The sequence below is a fragment of the Podarcis raffonei genome, chromosome 2 (genome assembly GCF_027172205.1).
Source record: "Podarcis raffonei isolate rPodRaf1 chromosome 2, rPodRaf1.pri, whole genome shotgun sequence".
In the NCBI taxonomy this organism is placed as follows: Eukaryota; Metazoa; Chordata; class Lepidosauria; order Squamata; family Lacertidae; genus Podarcis; species Podarcis raffonei.
In genome coordinates this window covers 34,421,208-34,437,667 of record NC_070603.1, presented here as the reverse complement: position 1 = coordinate 34,437,667, position 16,460 = coordinate 34,421,208, and the positions used below count along the sequence as shown (strand labels likewise).

Here is a 16,460-nt window from a genome sequence, read left to right as displayed (position 1 = left end):
TCACCATCAGATCACACAGCATGTCCATGGCTACAGCCTGCACCAAAAAAATCACGCAACCACTGTTCCCTGGGGTCGTAATGGCACAAAAACGTGGTTACAAAGCACGGATCACATGGATCCTCAGGATTTTTGCCTTGGGTCACCCCAAATTCACCATCAGATCACATAGCATGTCCATGGCTACAGCCTGCACCAAAAAAATCATGCACCCACTGTTGCATGGGGCCGCAATGGTGCAAAAACGTGGCTACAAAGCATGGATCCACATGGATTCCTAGGATTTTTGCACTGGGCTACCCCAAACTCACCGTCAAATCACATGTCTGTGGCCACAGCATGAACCACAAAAATCATACACCTACTGTTTCGTTCAGAATATTTTTTTTCTTGTTTTCCTCCTCTAAAAACTAGGTGCGCCTTATGGTCAGGTGTGTCTTATGAAGCGAAAAATATCCTTTTGTGCCTAAAGTCCATTTTGGGGGCCGGTCAATTTAATCCTGCCCCCATGGCAGTATATGTCCTGGGTAAAATCCCCAAATCCCCCCCCCCAAAAGCTCAAATCTGGCCCTCTTTGAAAAAAGTTTGGGCACCCCTGCCTTACGACATTCATGCCTCTCACACCTGCTCTAGTCAAAATTGTATCAAGATGTGTGCATACACTTCCTCAACTCCACGTTACTTTGTGCAGTTATGCTAGAACTTCTATTTCCAAAACTTTTGTAAATCTGCAATTATTAAAAGGCAACAAACTAAGAGCACTTTCAAGGCTTAAGCATGCCTAAACTAGAGTCAACAACCAGTCAAGTGAACCATCAAATACTGTAAACTGACCAGTCAAGTGATGCTTATTTAACTATCACAAAAAAATGTTAAATATTATCTGAAGCCAAGACTACCAACGTGTTACAAAGTGGTTGCTTCTCTGTGTACTTCATTATGGTGTCATTTTTGGGCAAGGTCAGGAATGAGGGCTGCTTGTCACCTAGCCCACAAGCATTTTTTTGGTGGTTTTATTGAAACTGATCAGGTAAAGCTGAAATTTGGCGCAGCTGCTCGTCTGGTCCCCTTAACTCAATACATAAATAACAACCACTGGCAGAGTTGCAAGGGCCACACAATTCAAAATGGTGGTTTGCAGGTGTGTTTTTTAAATTGTGATTTTGCAGTTATGAACATTAAACAGGATTCACTACTTTCCAGGCCAAACTCAGTGCAAATACAAGAGAACACATACTGATGTGTACATGCAAATATCCATATAAATTAACATGAAGCATAACTACCGGCAGTATCTTGACTAATTATAAGGCCCTTGCAACTCTGATGATCTCTGGCATTTAATGACATCAGAATGAAAATCTATGCCAACACAACAGAATTGATTATGCATACAATTCATTGTTTCAAGATGCATGCTGGCCGCCACCTTGCACTGCAAGACCCATGCAACTCTGACAATACAGTGGTACCTCTGGATGCAAACGGGATCCATTCCGGAGCCCCGTTCACATCCTGAAGCGAACATAACACGCAACTGCGCGTCTGGTTTTGCCGCTTCTGCACATGACGTCATTTTGAGCGTCTGCGCATGCGGCGAAACCCGGAAGTAACATGCTCCGTTACTTCCGGGTCGCCACAGAGCACAACCCGAAAATGCTTAACTTGAAGCGTATTCATCCTGAGGTATGACTGTACACAGAAAAGATTTGCTCAGAGACAAGGACAAATGGACAAGGCTCCCAAAAGAGGGTTTCCTGCATGTTTTCTCTTACAAAAATGCCCATAAGATGTTACTGAGCTGCAGCATAAATATGCTACATCTTTTGCTCTCACTGATCGCTATGGTCTAAACCTATATTTGATACTAGGTGAGTCCCTATCCTGATCATGGTGCTCCAGTGTATATGAATCCTTTAATTATGTTTTCATACAATGAAAGTACCTGGCATATTCAGCTTTGGTATCTCAATAGAGAAGACTCCTTTGAATGTATAAGGCAGCCTCTGTTCTCTTCATATCAAAATTTTTTTTTGTGTGTTTGAACTGCTCAGAGGCAGATGGGATAGCTGCTATAAAATCCGTCCCTGTGGACAAGCTTCATTCAACCAGCCTTGCCCTCTGCACAAAGGCCATTTGGGTTAAATAGTGATAATAACCATACCAATTAGTATTAACATGCAAGGAAGACAGACTGCCTTTAGAGGCTTGTACTTGTATAAAGCAAAGAGGTGGAAAGGAAATTTTACAAGTCTGTAAGCAAACAAGGAGACACCAGACATACAAAAGTAACTAAACTAAACAAAACAATGACACCCTGACTAAGGAAGCCTGCTAGAGTCTTCTTTCTCTCTCAGATTGTACCATTTCTAAGTACAGTAGCAGTATTTTCATGCATTCCTATGGCCCCATTATTTCCCCCGCCCCTGCAGAAAGCTCTACAGAACCCAATGACCTGGGTGGAGTGAGCACGTTTCTGCAATTCTATCTGTTTTTCTAGAATCCATATAAACCTCCACCATCTCACTTTCACCAGGGCTGGTTTGTGTGAAAGGGTTGGTTGTACTGGCATCAACAGGAGTTGATGAAGGGAAGGACTGGTTGGCTGGGAGATCTTTCACAGCTTTTCATCGCAACCCAGAGATCTTCACACAACTGTTACTGGTTTGCAGGTGTGCACCAGGAGATCTGCACACATCCAGCACACATGGATGTTGCTGGGATGAGGTGACCCAGAAAGAACAACAAGCTTAGAAGGGGGGCTCAAATGTCAGAGATATTTGGGAAACATTTGCCCCCTAAAAAAAATAAATCCGAAAAAACAACAACAACCAAGCACACTTCTTACTCTCTACCAGTCCAGGCATAACGAATGTGATTTCCATAAGTTCAATCAGAGCTTCAGTATAGAAAGCTAGATACACCAACCATAGTGAGAAACTATGTAATCATAGTTTCTCATGTCCAATGCCCAGGTGGTGGCTAGGGCCATGGCACAACCCTCCGGTGACTCTAGGGGAAAGCTTCCAGTTGATTCACATCAACAAGCTCCCCCTACAGGTTGTTAACCCTCGTGTGACTCCCTGCAGAGCGGGCAGGAGTCAAGCATAGTCTGTTCGGATCCAACGCCTAAGCCAATATCAGTCACATTCTGTAAACAATAAAGTTGTGGCCTTTTTTAGCCCATTAACCTAAAATACTTGTGTCCACGTGTCTTATTTCATCACAAAGAGGGGAGCAGGGCATCGACTCGCAACAGAAAAGTTGTGGTAAACTATGGTTGCTCCATGATCCGGGGCAACATCTAAATCCTTGGCAGCCTTACTGCTTGATCTCAAGAAACTATATATTAACAAGCTTGTGATCAAACAGGTGGGTAATAAAATTTGTAGGTCTTCCCAAAGAGTGGACTGTGTGCATGTTCTAGAAACAGACCTATCTATCGATCTGCAATAAGAATGGGGCCATAAGCCTGGAAGTGTTTGGTCCCACATATTGCTGCTCCACAGCGCACCCTGAAGTTTATGGTGCAGAGCACCTGTACCTAGTTGAGGGCTGTACTCCAGATGGTGTGTGTGTGTGTGTGTGTGAGAGAGAGAGAGAGAGAGAGAGAGAGAGAGAGAGAGAGATCAGTGACGTGCTGGGAGACAGTCGTGGGAACCATGAAAAAGAAACACATGGTGAAGACACTGATGGCAATCTGCAGGTGTATTTCTGTCCTGGGAGTGTCAGGCAGGAAGCACCCTACTGAGACGAAAATAATGAGCAAAATGCTTCTCTAATGAATAGTGCATTTCAGCTTTGGTGCTTTCTGATTACATTTTGAATCTAAATGGTTCTTATGGGCCGAGGATTGCCTCTTTATCAGACGGGCGGGGCTAAACTTGCTCAGTATTCCAATCAGTTTCAGGTTAGGGTGACATTGTCCCTTTCTGAAGAGAATCAGTAAGTGCTTGCGAGCCCTCATTTTATTCACTGCACTAGCATGTGTCCAACTGGGATAATCTCCATTAAACCATCTGTGCTCCCATCTTCGCTCAGCCTGCACCCGCTGGGCTCCCTGTAACGCTGCAGCATCTGTGAACCTGTATGCACAGATACCAGTTCCTGTCCTGATTAGCTAAACAGTCTCAGCCCAAACCCTAAAAGAACAGATGTACCAGAACGTCTCAAAACAGCACAAAGCCAGGAGGGAGAGAGTTGCCTTCTGCAAAGCCTATTTCCAAACCAGTATTATCCTCCCCTGCCTTGGGAGCTTCAGTCATTTTCCGTCTGTGCCCTGAAGGTAGATGAACAGCAGAGGGGGAAAGCAAAGCTGTTTGGGTGGAGAGCAGAGGTGATGCTTGCAATTATTGTGCTGCATCCTGGCTCCAACCCTCTGGATGACTACTTATTGCTCCAGTTAAAACTGTCTCTATTCTAGCAATATGAGTGCTATTGCACATCTGTAATCCATGGAATGTATAAAATAATGTACAGTACACACATAGTTTCATTATTACGGTGAAAGCACAAATCAAAACCAGCTTATGCAGAATACAAGTGGCTCACTTTATTCAGAAACATGTAGCAAAGATCCGGGTGTGCCATTTCAAAAGATATGATTGAGCTACCAAACAACTAGTCTATATCCTTTTTAGACCCAGAACATGGCTTATGAAAATTCGGGGATCTTTAGATATCAAAGCATGGCTTTGGCAATACATAAGAAAGCCATGCTCTAGCTTTCACCTGATCAGAACCATTCAGTTACTTCTTCTATGGGGCAAACTTTTGTCAGCATTATATTCAAACTGACAAACTATGGATTGCAGCTACAAACCAGGATTGCAAACCAGCTTCTAATCATGTTTCAAACTGTGGCTTGCACTAAAAAAGGAATTCAACTGGAACATGCAAAGGGTATGTAAGGAGCAATGAAGCCATGCAAACCTTTCTTGTTACAGGACAATTAAGAGAATCATATCATGTTGGCGTTAGAGGATGAGACTCAGCTACCAGAAAACAATGTGAGACTGTAAGTTATTTGCTTAAACCATGAACATTTCACATTACCATGGTACTGGGTGAAATATAATTGTCACCCAAGCTCCTAGCTGAATTACAAAGAACATACTGTATTGATAATGTACCATGAATGAATAGTTCAACTTCAAAACCCTTCTGTTGTCTTCCAAAATAACAGAAGCAGAGCCGAGCCTCAAATAACATAATGGGGCTGCGGGGTGGGGTGGCGGAGAGACTGATTTAAGCATTTCAACAACATTTTCCATTGCCTGTTTATTTTGCAAGGCTGTACTTTCAGAGGTAATTTACAAGAGAGATGAGGTAACAGTAAAATTTGTGCAGGACGAAGGTCAATGCAGGCCCCACAGACTGTGTGCAGACAGTGTAGCCACTTAGGTGTGCTGGAGTCTGCAGAGCAATATTAAAAATGCTGCACAGGCAGGCAACTCATCAGAGAGCAACTTAATCTGTCTAAATATTCTCATTACGTACATGGCATTCAACTTCCATTCTTGAAGCACGGGAACAGAGACCATTTCCAGAGGACTTTTGGGACATTAAACCATGAAATAGGACTTTATGTCAGTCATTCACTCCTCCTCTTTCCCAGCTCTGAGATACAGTGTTTGAAAGTTATTACTGCACTGAAAGGGAGGGGAGTAAAGACAAACAGGGAACATCGGGAGGGAGACAGAAGGCTTTTCTAGGATGAAAATTGCCCAATTAATCCAGTATCAGTGGATACCACTGATTTGTTTTAAAACTGCAAATAATTCTAAGGATGCAAAGATCTTGTGGCATTTCTTTTCCATTTTGTTGGCTGCATTATTATTAATATTTATTTAATTTATATACTGCCTTTCATCAGACGATCACAGGGTGGTTTACAGTACATAAACAGAAAAATACATAATCCAAACATATGAGGAAAATGCATAAAATGTAAAATTCAAATAATCTATCACAGTGTCATTTGGAATTCTAAAGGTCACAGGGAGCAATGGAGAGAATACACAGAAAGAGAGAATACAAATTCCACAGTCCTTAATAAACCTGTAATTTCAGATGGAAATTAAATTTATCTTAGACTACACAGTATACTAGGAAGGAAGGAAATCACATCATACTCAATGGAATATCAAAGTACTTTAGCATTGGTCTTTCAATATTTCTCTCTCCCCATACTGGAATTAGCTTGCTTAAAAGGCTCTATTACTTTCTACACAACAGATTCAATGGAAGAAGTTCAAAAAATATGAGACCCACTGTTGGAAAATGCTTTAGAAAGCAAGTTATCTTCTGCAAATGTTCAGTCCATAAACAAACTTACATGCACAAAAAGGTGAATGGTCAATGCATATACTGTGATGTTTTTTCCTTCTACTTTTGATTTATTTTATCATAGAATCATTGAATTGTAGAGTTTGAAAGGATTCTGGGGATCATCTAGTCTAACCCCCAAAATGCAGGATTCTCCACTAAAGCATCCATGACAGATAGCTATCTAACCTCTGGCACGACTTGTTTTTAAGAAACCCATGATGATTCTTAGTAATCACAGCTCACAGACAGACCATTTAATTATCTGTACTAGAACCTTTCCTGGTATCGGTGTCAAGCTGACCAGTCAGTAGTTACCAGAGTCTTCTTTTTCGTTTTGTTTTTTGTAGATGGGGACAACATTTGCCCGCCTCCAGTCTGCAGGGACCTCACCTGTTTTCCAAGAATTCTCAAACATTGTACAAAGAGGCTCAGAGATTACATCTGCAAGCTCCTTTCGTATCTTTGGCTGCAGCTCATCAAGCCCTGGATATGTGAATTAATTTATAGTAACTAGGTGTTCCCTTACCACCTCGTTTCCTATTTAAATAATCACAGTGATTTTAATTTATGTAAGCTGCCTTGAGTAGAGCAGACATATTATTAAAAAAATGCAGACTGAAAATAATTCAAGAATTTAGCCAAGCTTTGGGGTCCATCCCTACATACTCTCACTTTCTGCATAAACATATCTCAATAGCCTCAATCCAGGGGGCCACATGACAGGGCTTCCAAGTCTGCTATTTTTAGATGTGGTCCTCCATGCCATCCAACAAGCAGTCAACCAAGTCTCCATACAAACATGGATGAAACCTCAGTAACAGCCCACTATAAGCAACTGCTGCCAGTTTAAAAGTGAGTGCGTTTATAAGTCATTTCATGTATCAAAGTGCTTTCTAGATCAGAGCTAACATCTTTCTTTCTTTCTTAGGGTGGGGGGAAGAGAAGTATTGCTGCTCATGCCACTGTTAGTTTAAATTTAAAAGATCTCCAGAGCACCTTCTGTCTCTATCACTCAGCTGCCTCTTTAACTTATTCTCCCCATTTCCCTAGCAACCCCACCTTCCCAGCCCCATGTTGTGCTCAGGTCCTGTCTCTGGACTTCTTTTAAGCATCTGGTTGACCACTGCGAGTACTAGATACCTGACCAGATGGACCATTGGCCTGATTCAGCAGGCTCTTCTTAAGTTCCTATGTGTCAGACCCAAGGCCCATCTCCAAAGCAGTTGTGGGGTTTGCTGGGATAGAGTAATCTGAACAGTCTAAGTGACATGGCAGAGACATTGAAAATGACAGAAGAAAGACAAATTCAGAGTAAAGCACCTATTGCTGATCTACAGTTTACCAGCTCTTCCGATTATTCTTCCACATTCATTTAGCGATGTGCTAGACACTACATAGAATACAGAAATGACAACCAGACTATGTGACACTGGTAAATTTGAACTGACACTTTGATCTACTAAAAGAGAAAGAATCATTGCTGCTAGGGACTGACAAATAATAAAGTATTGTTCAAATCCAAAACAAAGACACCAAAATTGTGTCATAGAATTTGCACACTCAGAGCAATAAACCTTCTGTTTCTACAAAAGTCACAATATTATTATTTTTTAAATCTCTGGCTTTATGAATTACAGGTGCAATAAATGGGAGGTACAGGCAGTAATTAATGCATGTCTGCCTTTCCTGATGAGCTCCTTCTGGTGGGTCAGAGTTATTGAAATTCATTGAGAAAATCTTCAATCATGCAGAAATTCTGAAGAAATAGGCCTAGACGCAATTTAATAAAACAATAATATTTCTTTTAAATAATTAACCAGGCTGTGACATTTGCTAATATTCCTAAGGCCTAAGTCCTGCTTCAACATTATTACTGGGTGGTGGCGGGGGGGGGGGGGGGAGAAGTGTGCTGCTCAGGGAACTGATCCAGTAGGCACTCACAAAAACCCCAACATGTACATGCACAGTCAAATGAAAACTGAATATATTGCTCTGGGTCACTTCCTCATTGTCAGCAGTTATGTTTACCTTCAGCCTTCAACTGCAATATTTATTTTTATCCATAACTCTAGTTCCACAGTACTTTGGTTGGTTTTATTGTTCAGTAAGAGAGAATTCCTTTAATTTACTTGTCCTTGCCCCCCACTTCCTATCCCAATTATTATTATTTTGTGCTTAGATGCAATCAGCTATCTGCCACTTATGTCAAAGCAGGTTCCTTTGACAGGGATGCTTTAAAACATGCAGTTTCTATCACAGAACAGAGAAAATTCTATTGGAATTTAGTAGTATATTGAAATACTACTTAAAAAAAGGCTAATAAAAAGGTCAATTAAAAAAGACCCGTTTCCTGATAAAGAGGCATTTGTGAGGAATCTGCCTACATATAAGACACAGAACTACATAAACGCTTGAAGCATTCACAAGTAAAAGGCATCTAATCTTGTGCACATACACATACCATGAAATTGAAAGAAAACAAGGATTAAGATTCTTCAGAGTGATTTCTGATACAAACTATAAATTCTTGTAAGATTATCATCATTTCACCAGCAATACAGCTGCTTATTCCAACACACAGAAAAAGCAGCAAAGCAGGAGGAAAACTAAACAAGACATCATACTGTAAGTACAGCCAGAATTCACAACGTGGCAGCAATGTCAAATTCATTTTTGTTTCGCAGCACAGTGAACAAGAACCCATTCACTGTTGGATGGACTGCTTTTAAAGACAAGAATGACAAACCTTGAAGGCTACTAAGTCCATCTTCAACATTTGGGTAACAAGTGTCCAGCAGGAAAAGGAGAGGGAAGGGGCTATCAGCAAGAGTAGATGGCTATCACCAATAAAATTTAAATCAAACAAAGTCATATTTAGGGTAGACCCACTGAAACCTATAGGTGGCATTCTATGATGTCTGCTTGTTTGAGCAATGGGACTTCTGGCATGTTTTCAACCCCTACAGCCCCCAACCCTGCAAAGCAGATTTCGGGTGTAAGAAAGGAAGGAGAAACCCCATTGCATACATGAATGCCTGCTTGTGCTACATTTGATCTCACTCAGCAGTTCACAGCAGTTCACTCAGCAGTTCACAGATTTCAATGGGTATGACTAATACTGGGTATCACCCTTAGCATGTAAGCATCCCTTCAGAATCAGTTATTTAATTAAGGATGTAAAATTCCCCCAGGCGCAGGAGATACTCACCAGATAAATTCTATAAGCATCAATCCTTCTGATTGGTCCCCAGCACTTGTCTGTGTCATTATACTTAGTACCATCTTCAACACTGCATGAATGATTGCCCGTCACACTACTGACAAGCGGGAGAAGCAAAAGCAGACCACAGTTAATGCACCTATGCATGGGCATAGCAGCTGCCCCTCACTAAAAACACTTAATTAATTGATGTTCTCCCCATCCATAAATCCTGGCTACACCCATGCACCTATGCAAACCCCAGCCACCATTCCTCCCCACACTTTTTTAAAGGATGATGGAGAATTTCCCCTTACACAGCACACACCATGTGGAGTCTCGGTCAATCAAGAACTCCACATTCTTCAACACTGTACCTTATAGATTTGGCATGTAAGGTATATGTAGACATTTTTAAAAATAGAAGTGTTTCTTGATTAAAGAAATAGTAGTCATTTAATCATATAACTTGTAATTCATTGATTAAAGCCAGATTAGTTTGTGTATGAATCAACAACAGTATTGAAGAAAAGGCTATTTTTGTATCAGGCTCCTAGTCTTAGAATACCCATTCCCGGCTGTGTGGGATAGAAGGGGGAATGTATGTTCTATAGTGGCACCTGTCATTCATGCTTTTTGTAAATACAGGCACAAAAATTATTTTAGACCATTGTAAAATCTGCTGCCCAATTAGTCAGCAGCACCTTCTGATAATCTAATCTAATCTAATCAAAGAATCAATCAAGTAAGCATTGCAGCCCTATAAAGAAGTAACTCACAAATTAGCCCCTAGACCTAGTTTTTGTCAATATGCTAAGCACTGTCAAATTACATCAGAACAATGTAACCCACTCTGGAAAATTAGTTTGAAGTGTGAGGTAGAAATACTTTAAATTTATTAATTACAACCAGCAAGTCAATCTTCTGCCAGAGCCATCAATGTGAAATGGTTATGCAATCCTCCGACATTTCAGCAAGAAACTGCTGCTTGCAAAATATTGCCACCGAAAGCACACTCACCAGGTCACCTGCATGAGAGAAACTGGGACAGCAGCTGCATATATCGCCAAATCACCATAGAGGTAGATGATTATGCAGAAATAGAACAAGTTGACTCCCACTGTAAATAAAGGGAATAGTAAACATAGGTTTAGACTAGACCAGTCTGTTCCTGTAGTTTCACTTTTTACACCAGGATCTATCTAGGAACCTTTTGTGGATCACCACTTCAACTTGCTGTGCTGCAAAAAGGCTTCTGGGGAAAACATTTCACGACTCTATTGGCAACACCTTGTTCATTTCACCTAGTTGAATGATCTTCATTGGAAAAAAAAAAACAGCCCTACCAATTGCTAGGACAGTGTTCCTGAAGGGCAGTCCAGTTGTCTAAGACTAACGTAACTGTATAAGCATGCATTTTCAACATTATTAAAATATTTGTATACTGTATTTTCATAAAAGATAACAAAATCATTTACAACAATTATAATACAATAAAAACCACACAAAAATTAAAACAGTTCTCCATCTCACTATTAGGGGAAATGTTTCTTAACTGTCTTCATAAGCCTAGCAACAGAGAAGTTTTCAGCAAACATTTGAAACATTAGTATAGAAGGTGCCTGCTGAATCTCTAAGGCTCAGTTCTGTGTCTACGTCAAATGCGCCTCACCATCTCACATGATGCTCTTACATATGATCTCAGTGATTGCACTGAAATAAAAGGGTCAAGGTGGTCCCTGAGGCACCCTGGACCTATGGTGTTGAGCCCTTCATCAATTAATAAAAAAAGGTAAAGGACCCCTGACAGTTAAGTCCAGTCGTGAACGACTCTGGGGTTGCAGCGCTCATCTCGCTTTTCTGGCTGAGGGAGCTGGTGTTTGTATGCAGACAGACTAAGCCGCTTCTGGTGAAAATCAGAGCAGTGCACGGAAACGCCATTTACCTTCCCGCCAGAGCGGTACCTATTTATCTACTTGCACTTTGACGTGCTTTCGAACTGCTCGGTTGGCAGGAGCTGGGACTGAGCAATGGGAGCTCACCCCGTTGCGGGAATTCGAACTGCCAACCTTTTGATCGGCAAGCCCTGATGATGAGCTGCCCATGCAGATATTTCTGTACCAGCTAGAGCTTCTGAGCTAGGCCTAGGGGCAAGCTCAGATACAGTGCATTGTGTAATGTAAGAGCACAAACAAGGTGCTTAAAACCAGCCATTATCACACAGCAAACAATGGTAACCAATATTAGTCAGAAGGAAGGTATTTTGAAAAGATGACTTGGCCTTTCCTGCTTCAGACTTCCTTACCCTGCAGATATGTAATCAAATGCCTGCAGTAACCTAACCAGTTCTATAGTAGCTCCATTTAAAAACCAGGTACAATTCTACTTCCACAAAGTTTGCATCCCATAAAACAGAAGTGCTGAACCTCATACCCAGGGGCCAAGAATGCCTCCCACCAAGCCACTATACCTGGCTATTTTCATGTGACACCCCCTCCCCTGCCATGTCCCTCACAGACTCTGCTTTGGCTCCCTCCTTGAATGCTTTGGCGTGGCTGGAATGTGGCATTTAACAGTGCCTTTTCTGGCCTAGCTGGAGGGCATACAGGCATGTGAGTGAACGTAAATTAACCTAATGTATACAAGTAAAATGCGAACCCCAGACTGAAAAATATTCTCCACCCCGCCATAAAATGTTACCTATCCTATATTCCGTTTTATCAAGGAAAATATTCACTGCCACCATACCCTTGCTCTAGAGGACGCAGGTGAGACAGACTTTATAGTTTCACAGACAAAAAGAATTACCGGGAGGCAAACAAACTCTGCTTTGATGAGTAGAAATCAATAAGGATAAAGAGATGCCAAAATGCACCAGCTTGACTTAAAAGAAATAGAACTGAATGCCTCAATCTGAACAGATTTCATTTCCAAAGGCCGCTGAGACAAGGAAACAAAACATGCATTGTTTCATATAAAAGGAGCTTGACAGGAATATTGTAAGAAAGCAAAAAATAAAGGAGCTTGACAGGAATACTAATCTAGTCTAGAATTTTGGTGCACAACTTCTAACTGCACATTACACTAGCAGCTCCACCATACAAAATGCTTCAGCTGTTATGGTGGTGTGTTTTATGATGCAATCTAACACAGGATTTTGAGCTTGGCAACAGAACAGAGCCATATATTGACACCTAAATTGTTGTGGCACCACTGCTACTAAAAAAATAGAAGCTTTAGAGCCATTCACAGCTGTGCTTTATGACAGTACGAGGCCTAGAAGTGAAGAAGAAGAAGAGTTTGGATTTGATATCCCGCCTTTCACTCCCCTTCAGGAGTCTCAAAGCGGCTAACATTCTCCTTTCCCTTCCTCCCCCACAACAAACACTCTGTGAGGTGAGTGGGGCTGAGAGACTTCAAAGAAGTGTGACTGGCCCAAGGTCACACAGCAACTGCATGTGGAGGAGCGGAGACGTGAACCCGGTTCCCCAGATTACGAGACTACCGCTCTTAACCACTACACCACACTAGCTCTCGACTTTAGGTGTGGCCATCTGTGAGGAGAGCAGAAGTGCCTTGCCATTCCTATTCTGAGTTTCTTTGTGTCATCCAAAGAATTTCCCTGTGACAGATCCCAGATGACCTAAAGGACAGCCCACCTCATGTTTAGCCATTTAAAAGAGAACCAAAGTCTCCAGAAAGATCCATATGATCACCATTTTTTATTTCTTCCCCTACAGCGAGATATATGAACTACAGGTGCAAATATCTGTGGGGGAGATATGAGAATTCTGCTTTGAACACCAGGGAGAACTCACATGTCCTGGAAGTTACAATGTCAAAGCCTTAACACAAATTCATATCTCAAAAAACATGTGAAAAGAAAACAGTGCAAACCAGTTTGCAATAACCTTCTGACCAAGGGAGGAAAATAATTTGTTAAGTAAAGAAAACAATTATTCACTACACCAGAAGTGAGGAACCTGTAGCCCTTCAGATGCTGGCTGACTATAACTCCCATCAACACTGGCAATAGTAGCTTGGGCTGATGGGAGTTGGAGTCCAAAAACACTACATCAATAACTGACTACAAGGAGAGGATCGCAAAAGACTGCAGCCGAAAATATTTTTCCTATATTCAGAAAGACATTAATAGTGCCTTTAATTCATCACAGAGCCTCCGGAAGAGTACACATTTCATATTGGGAAAGATTGAGAAATGAGATCACAGCTATTCCTTACATTTAAATAGGAGTGAGTATCTCAGCATTACTTGGATAAATGGGACAGAAGAAAAAGGGTGAAGAAAGCTTAACAAAATTAGGTGTCCTCATATCATATCCAATATGTATGTACATCAGTGCAGTGAGTCGTGCCGTCATTTATCCACAGTAGTGACTCCAAAATTAGGTCCACAGCTAGTTTTTCATAATACAAAGTGACACCAAGTCCAACACAGCAATCCTAACCATGTTTTCTCAGAAATAAGATGCAATAGGTTTAATGGAGCTTACTCCCAAATAACTGTGTAAAGGATAGCAGCTTTAAGTGTCACATCCAGAATGTCAAATTTAAGTAAATATCAAACAAAATAAAATATGGAAATTATACTCACTTTACACAACTTTTTATTTACCAACATATATAGGTAAATAAAATAAAAAAACAGAAAAGATATAATATATACTTTTTTCAGCATCAGTAAAAAGATATATGACATTTGGGTTTCATGGAATACTAGCAAGCAAAGGAAAATTCTGTCTTAAGAGATGCGAGATCTTTCTTTTAAAGTGTTGACATCTATGGAGAAAAAGCTGAAAGGAAGCATGCTTAAAAAAATGCTTGAAAAGGTCACCACAACTCAAGAGATTGGTTTCCCCAAATGATTATCAATCAATGCCTAAACAGTACCTTGTAAATGAACATGGTAAAAGGACACAGTGAAGGGGATGGAAGGAAGAATTGCTATTATTCACTGTTGCCATCAGACCAACAGGTACGGTGCCCAAGCTGCTAGGTCACTTGACTACAGCCCTCTTACATCTAATTTACACTAGGAACTCTGTAGAAAACAAAAGTTGAATGTACTGCTTTCATTTGTTTGGCAAAATAAAGGCCTGTGCCTTAGCCACAGTGGCTCAGAGCATTTAAAATATTCAGATAATCTGTATTTTAAATATTTTAAAGCTTCTAACAATTTGAAACCACAACATTTTAACCAATCCTGTTGTCCTCTGCAGAACATCTCAGACCCACTTCTATGTTGTTTATTCAAGGCACAGATCTCAGCTGAGGATTTGGGGTGAAAGCACCACCCAATAGCCTCCACCCTCTCCACCTACAGATAGACGTTAGTGTTGTTTCTGTTTTATAAACTGCCACCAACCTTCATTGATCAATACTTTCATTACTGGACACAAAACAGGAAGATCAATGACTTCCTGCAAGGATGGTACATGATGTATGTGCCTTGAATCCATTATTACAATAAATGACTTCTGGATCCCTGATAAAGAGCACCCAGCTATCCTTCAGAATAGATTCCCTTCACAGCCAGAGGCCCTTTTTTCTCCTTAGAGTTAAGACTGCAAATCTATTCCCTACAGAAAGCAGACAAGTCAGAGGTGGAAGATTTATACACAGCTCAACTCTTAAGATTGCAGATCCAGAGCATGTCAAATTGTTAAGATAGTCAAGGGAAATGAGCAAAGAATACAGTGAAAACAAGGATTTTGCTTTTAACAGGCCAATAACTCTCAAAAGAAGGTATAACAGAGCCGCAACACATCTTCACCTAGCCATGAAACTCTGAAAGCCTTATTCATTGACTGTACTGCATAAATCTCATGACCCTAATAGCAAACCTGCCAGGTTGCGGTCGGGGTGTAACATTAGCATACAGTCACTGTGCAGACTTGTTTGGGGGTTCAAATAAAACAACATAATACACAGAATGGGGCAGTAAGAAGTTCTCCCTTAAGAGCAAATAATTGCTATAGTTCACTGAAGAATGCATGTGCAAATTCTGATTATGCTTAACTGCAGTAAGCCTGGTTGAGTTCTGAAGGGATGGGATTAGAGAATTAAGACAGTTGAAAAGATCTGGCACTTCAGAGGGGAGGCGAAGACATCCAAACCAACTGGAGGAGAAAGGCTTCTACACAAACCAGACAAGCTGCCCAGAAACAAAGATGAATAGATGAAGCAAGAACAGGAGATGTATGGTAGTAAACAGAAGCCATTAATGTGATAATAATAATAATAATAATAATAATAATAATAATAATAATAATAATAATAATTTATTTATATCCCGCCCATCTGGCTGCGTTTCCCCAGCCACTCTGGGCAGCTTCCAACAGAATATTAAAATACAATAGTCTATTAAACATTAAAAGCTTCCCTAAAAAGGGCTGCCTTCAGATGTGTTCTAAAAGTCTGGTAGTTGTTTATCTCTTTGACATCTGGTGGGAGGGCGTTCCATAGGGCGGGCGCCACTACCGAGAAGGCCCTTTGCCTGGTTCCCTGTAACTTGGCTTCTCGCAGAGAGGAACTGCCAGAAGGCCCTCGGCACTGGACCTCAGTGTTTGGGCAGAATGATGGGGCCTACTTGGTGCCTTTAAAATAGGGTTGGGGAACCTGTGGCCCTCCATACATTGCTGAACTCTCAACTGCCATTGGTCCCAGCTAGCATGGCCAGTGATTAGGGATTTGGGGAGTAGTACTAAAACACCATCCAGAGGGCACAGGTTGTCCAACTCTGCTTTAAAATGAAGGGGCTCTTCAAGCCTAGTATCAAAATATCTTGCCTATCAAATGATCTGTGGGATCTGCAACCTCTTAAAATTACCTGAGAAGTTTGGGGAAATGGCTCTCTATGGGAATCCTCACTACTGTACCCCTATCTGAAGGAGATCAAGTGACTCGAGCA

The 16,460-nt window shown here is 41.1% G+C and overlaps 1 protein-coding gene across 2 annotated transcripts in view; it reads right to left on the bottom strand.

The window, feature by feature from the left end:
• Positions 1–16,460, bottom strand: part of TMEM104 (transmembrane protein 104) — a 73,849-nt gene that overhangs the window by 40,923 nt on the left and 16,466 nt on the right. For both annotated transcript variants that reach the window (XM_053375824.1, XM_053375823.1), the window contains exons 7-8: positions 10,550–10,649; positions 9,539–9,647 (exon numbers count right to left, since the gene is read on the bottom strand). In XM_053375824.1, the coding sequence (XP_053231799.1) occupies positions 9,539–9,647; positions 10,550–10,649 (209 nt within the window). The remainder of the gene's footprint in view (positions 1–9,538; positions 9,648–10,549; positions 10,650–16,460) is intronic.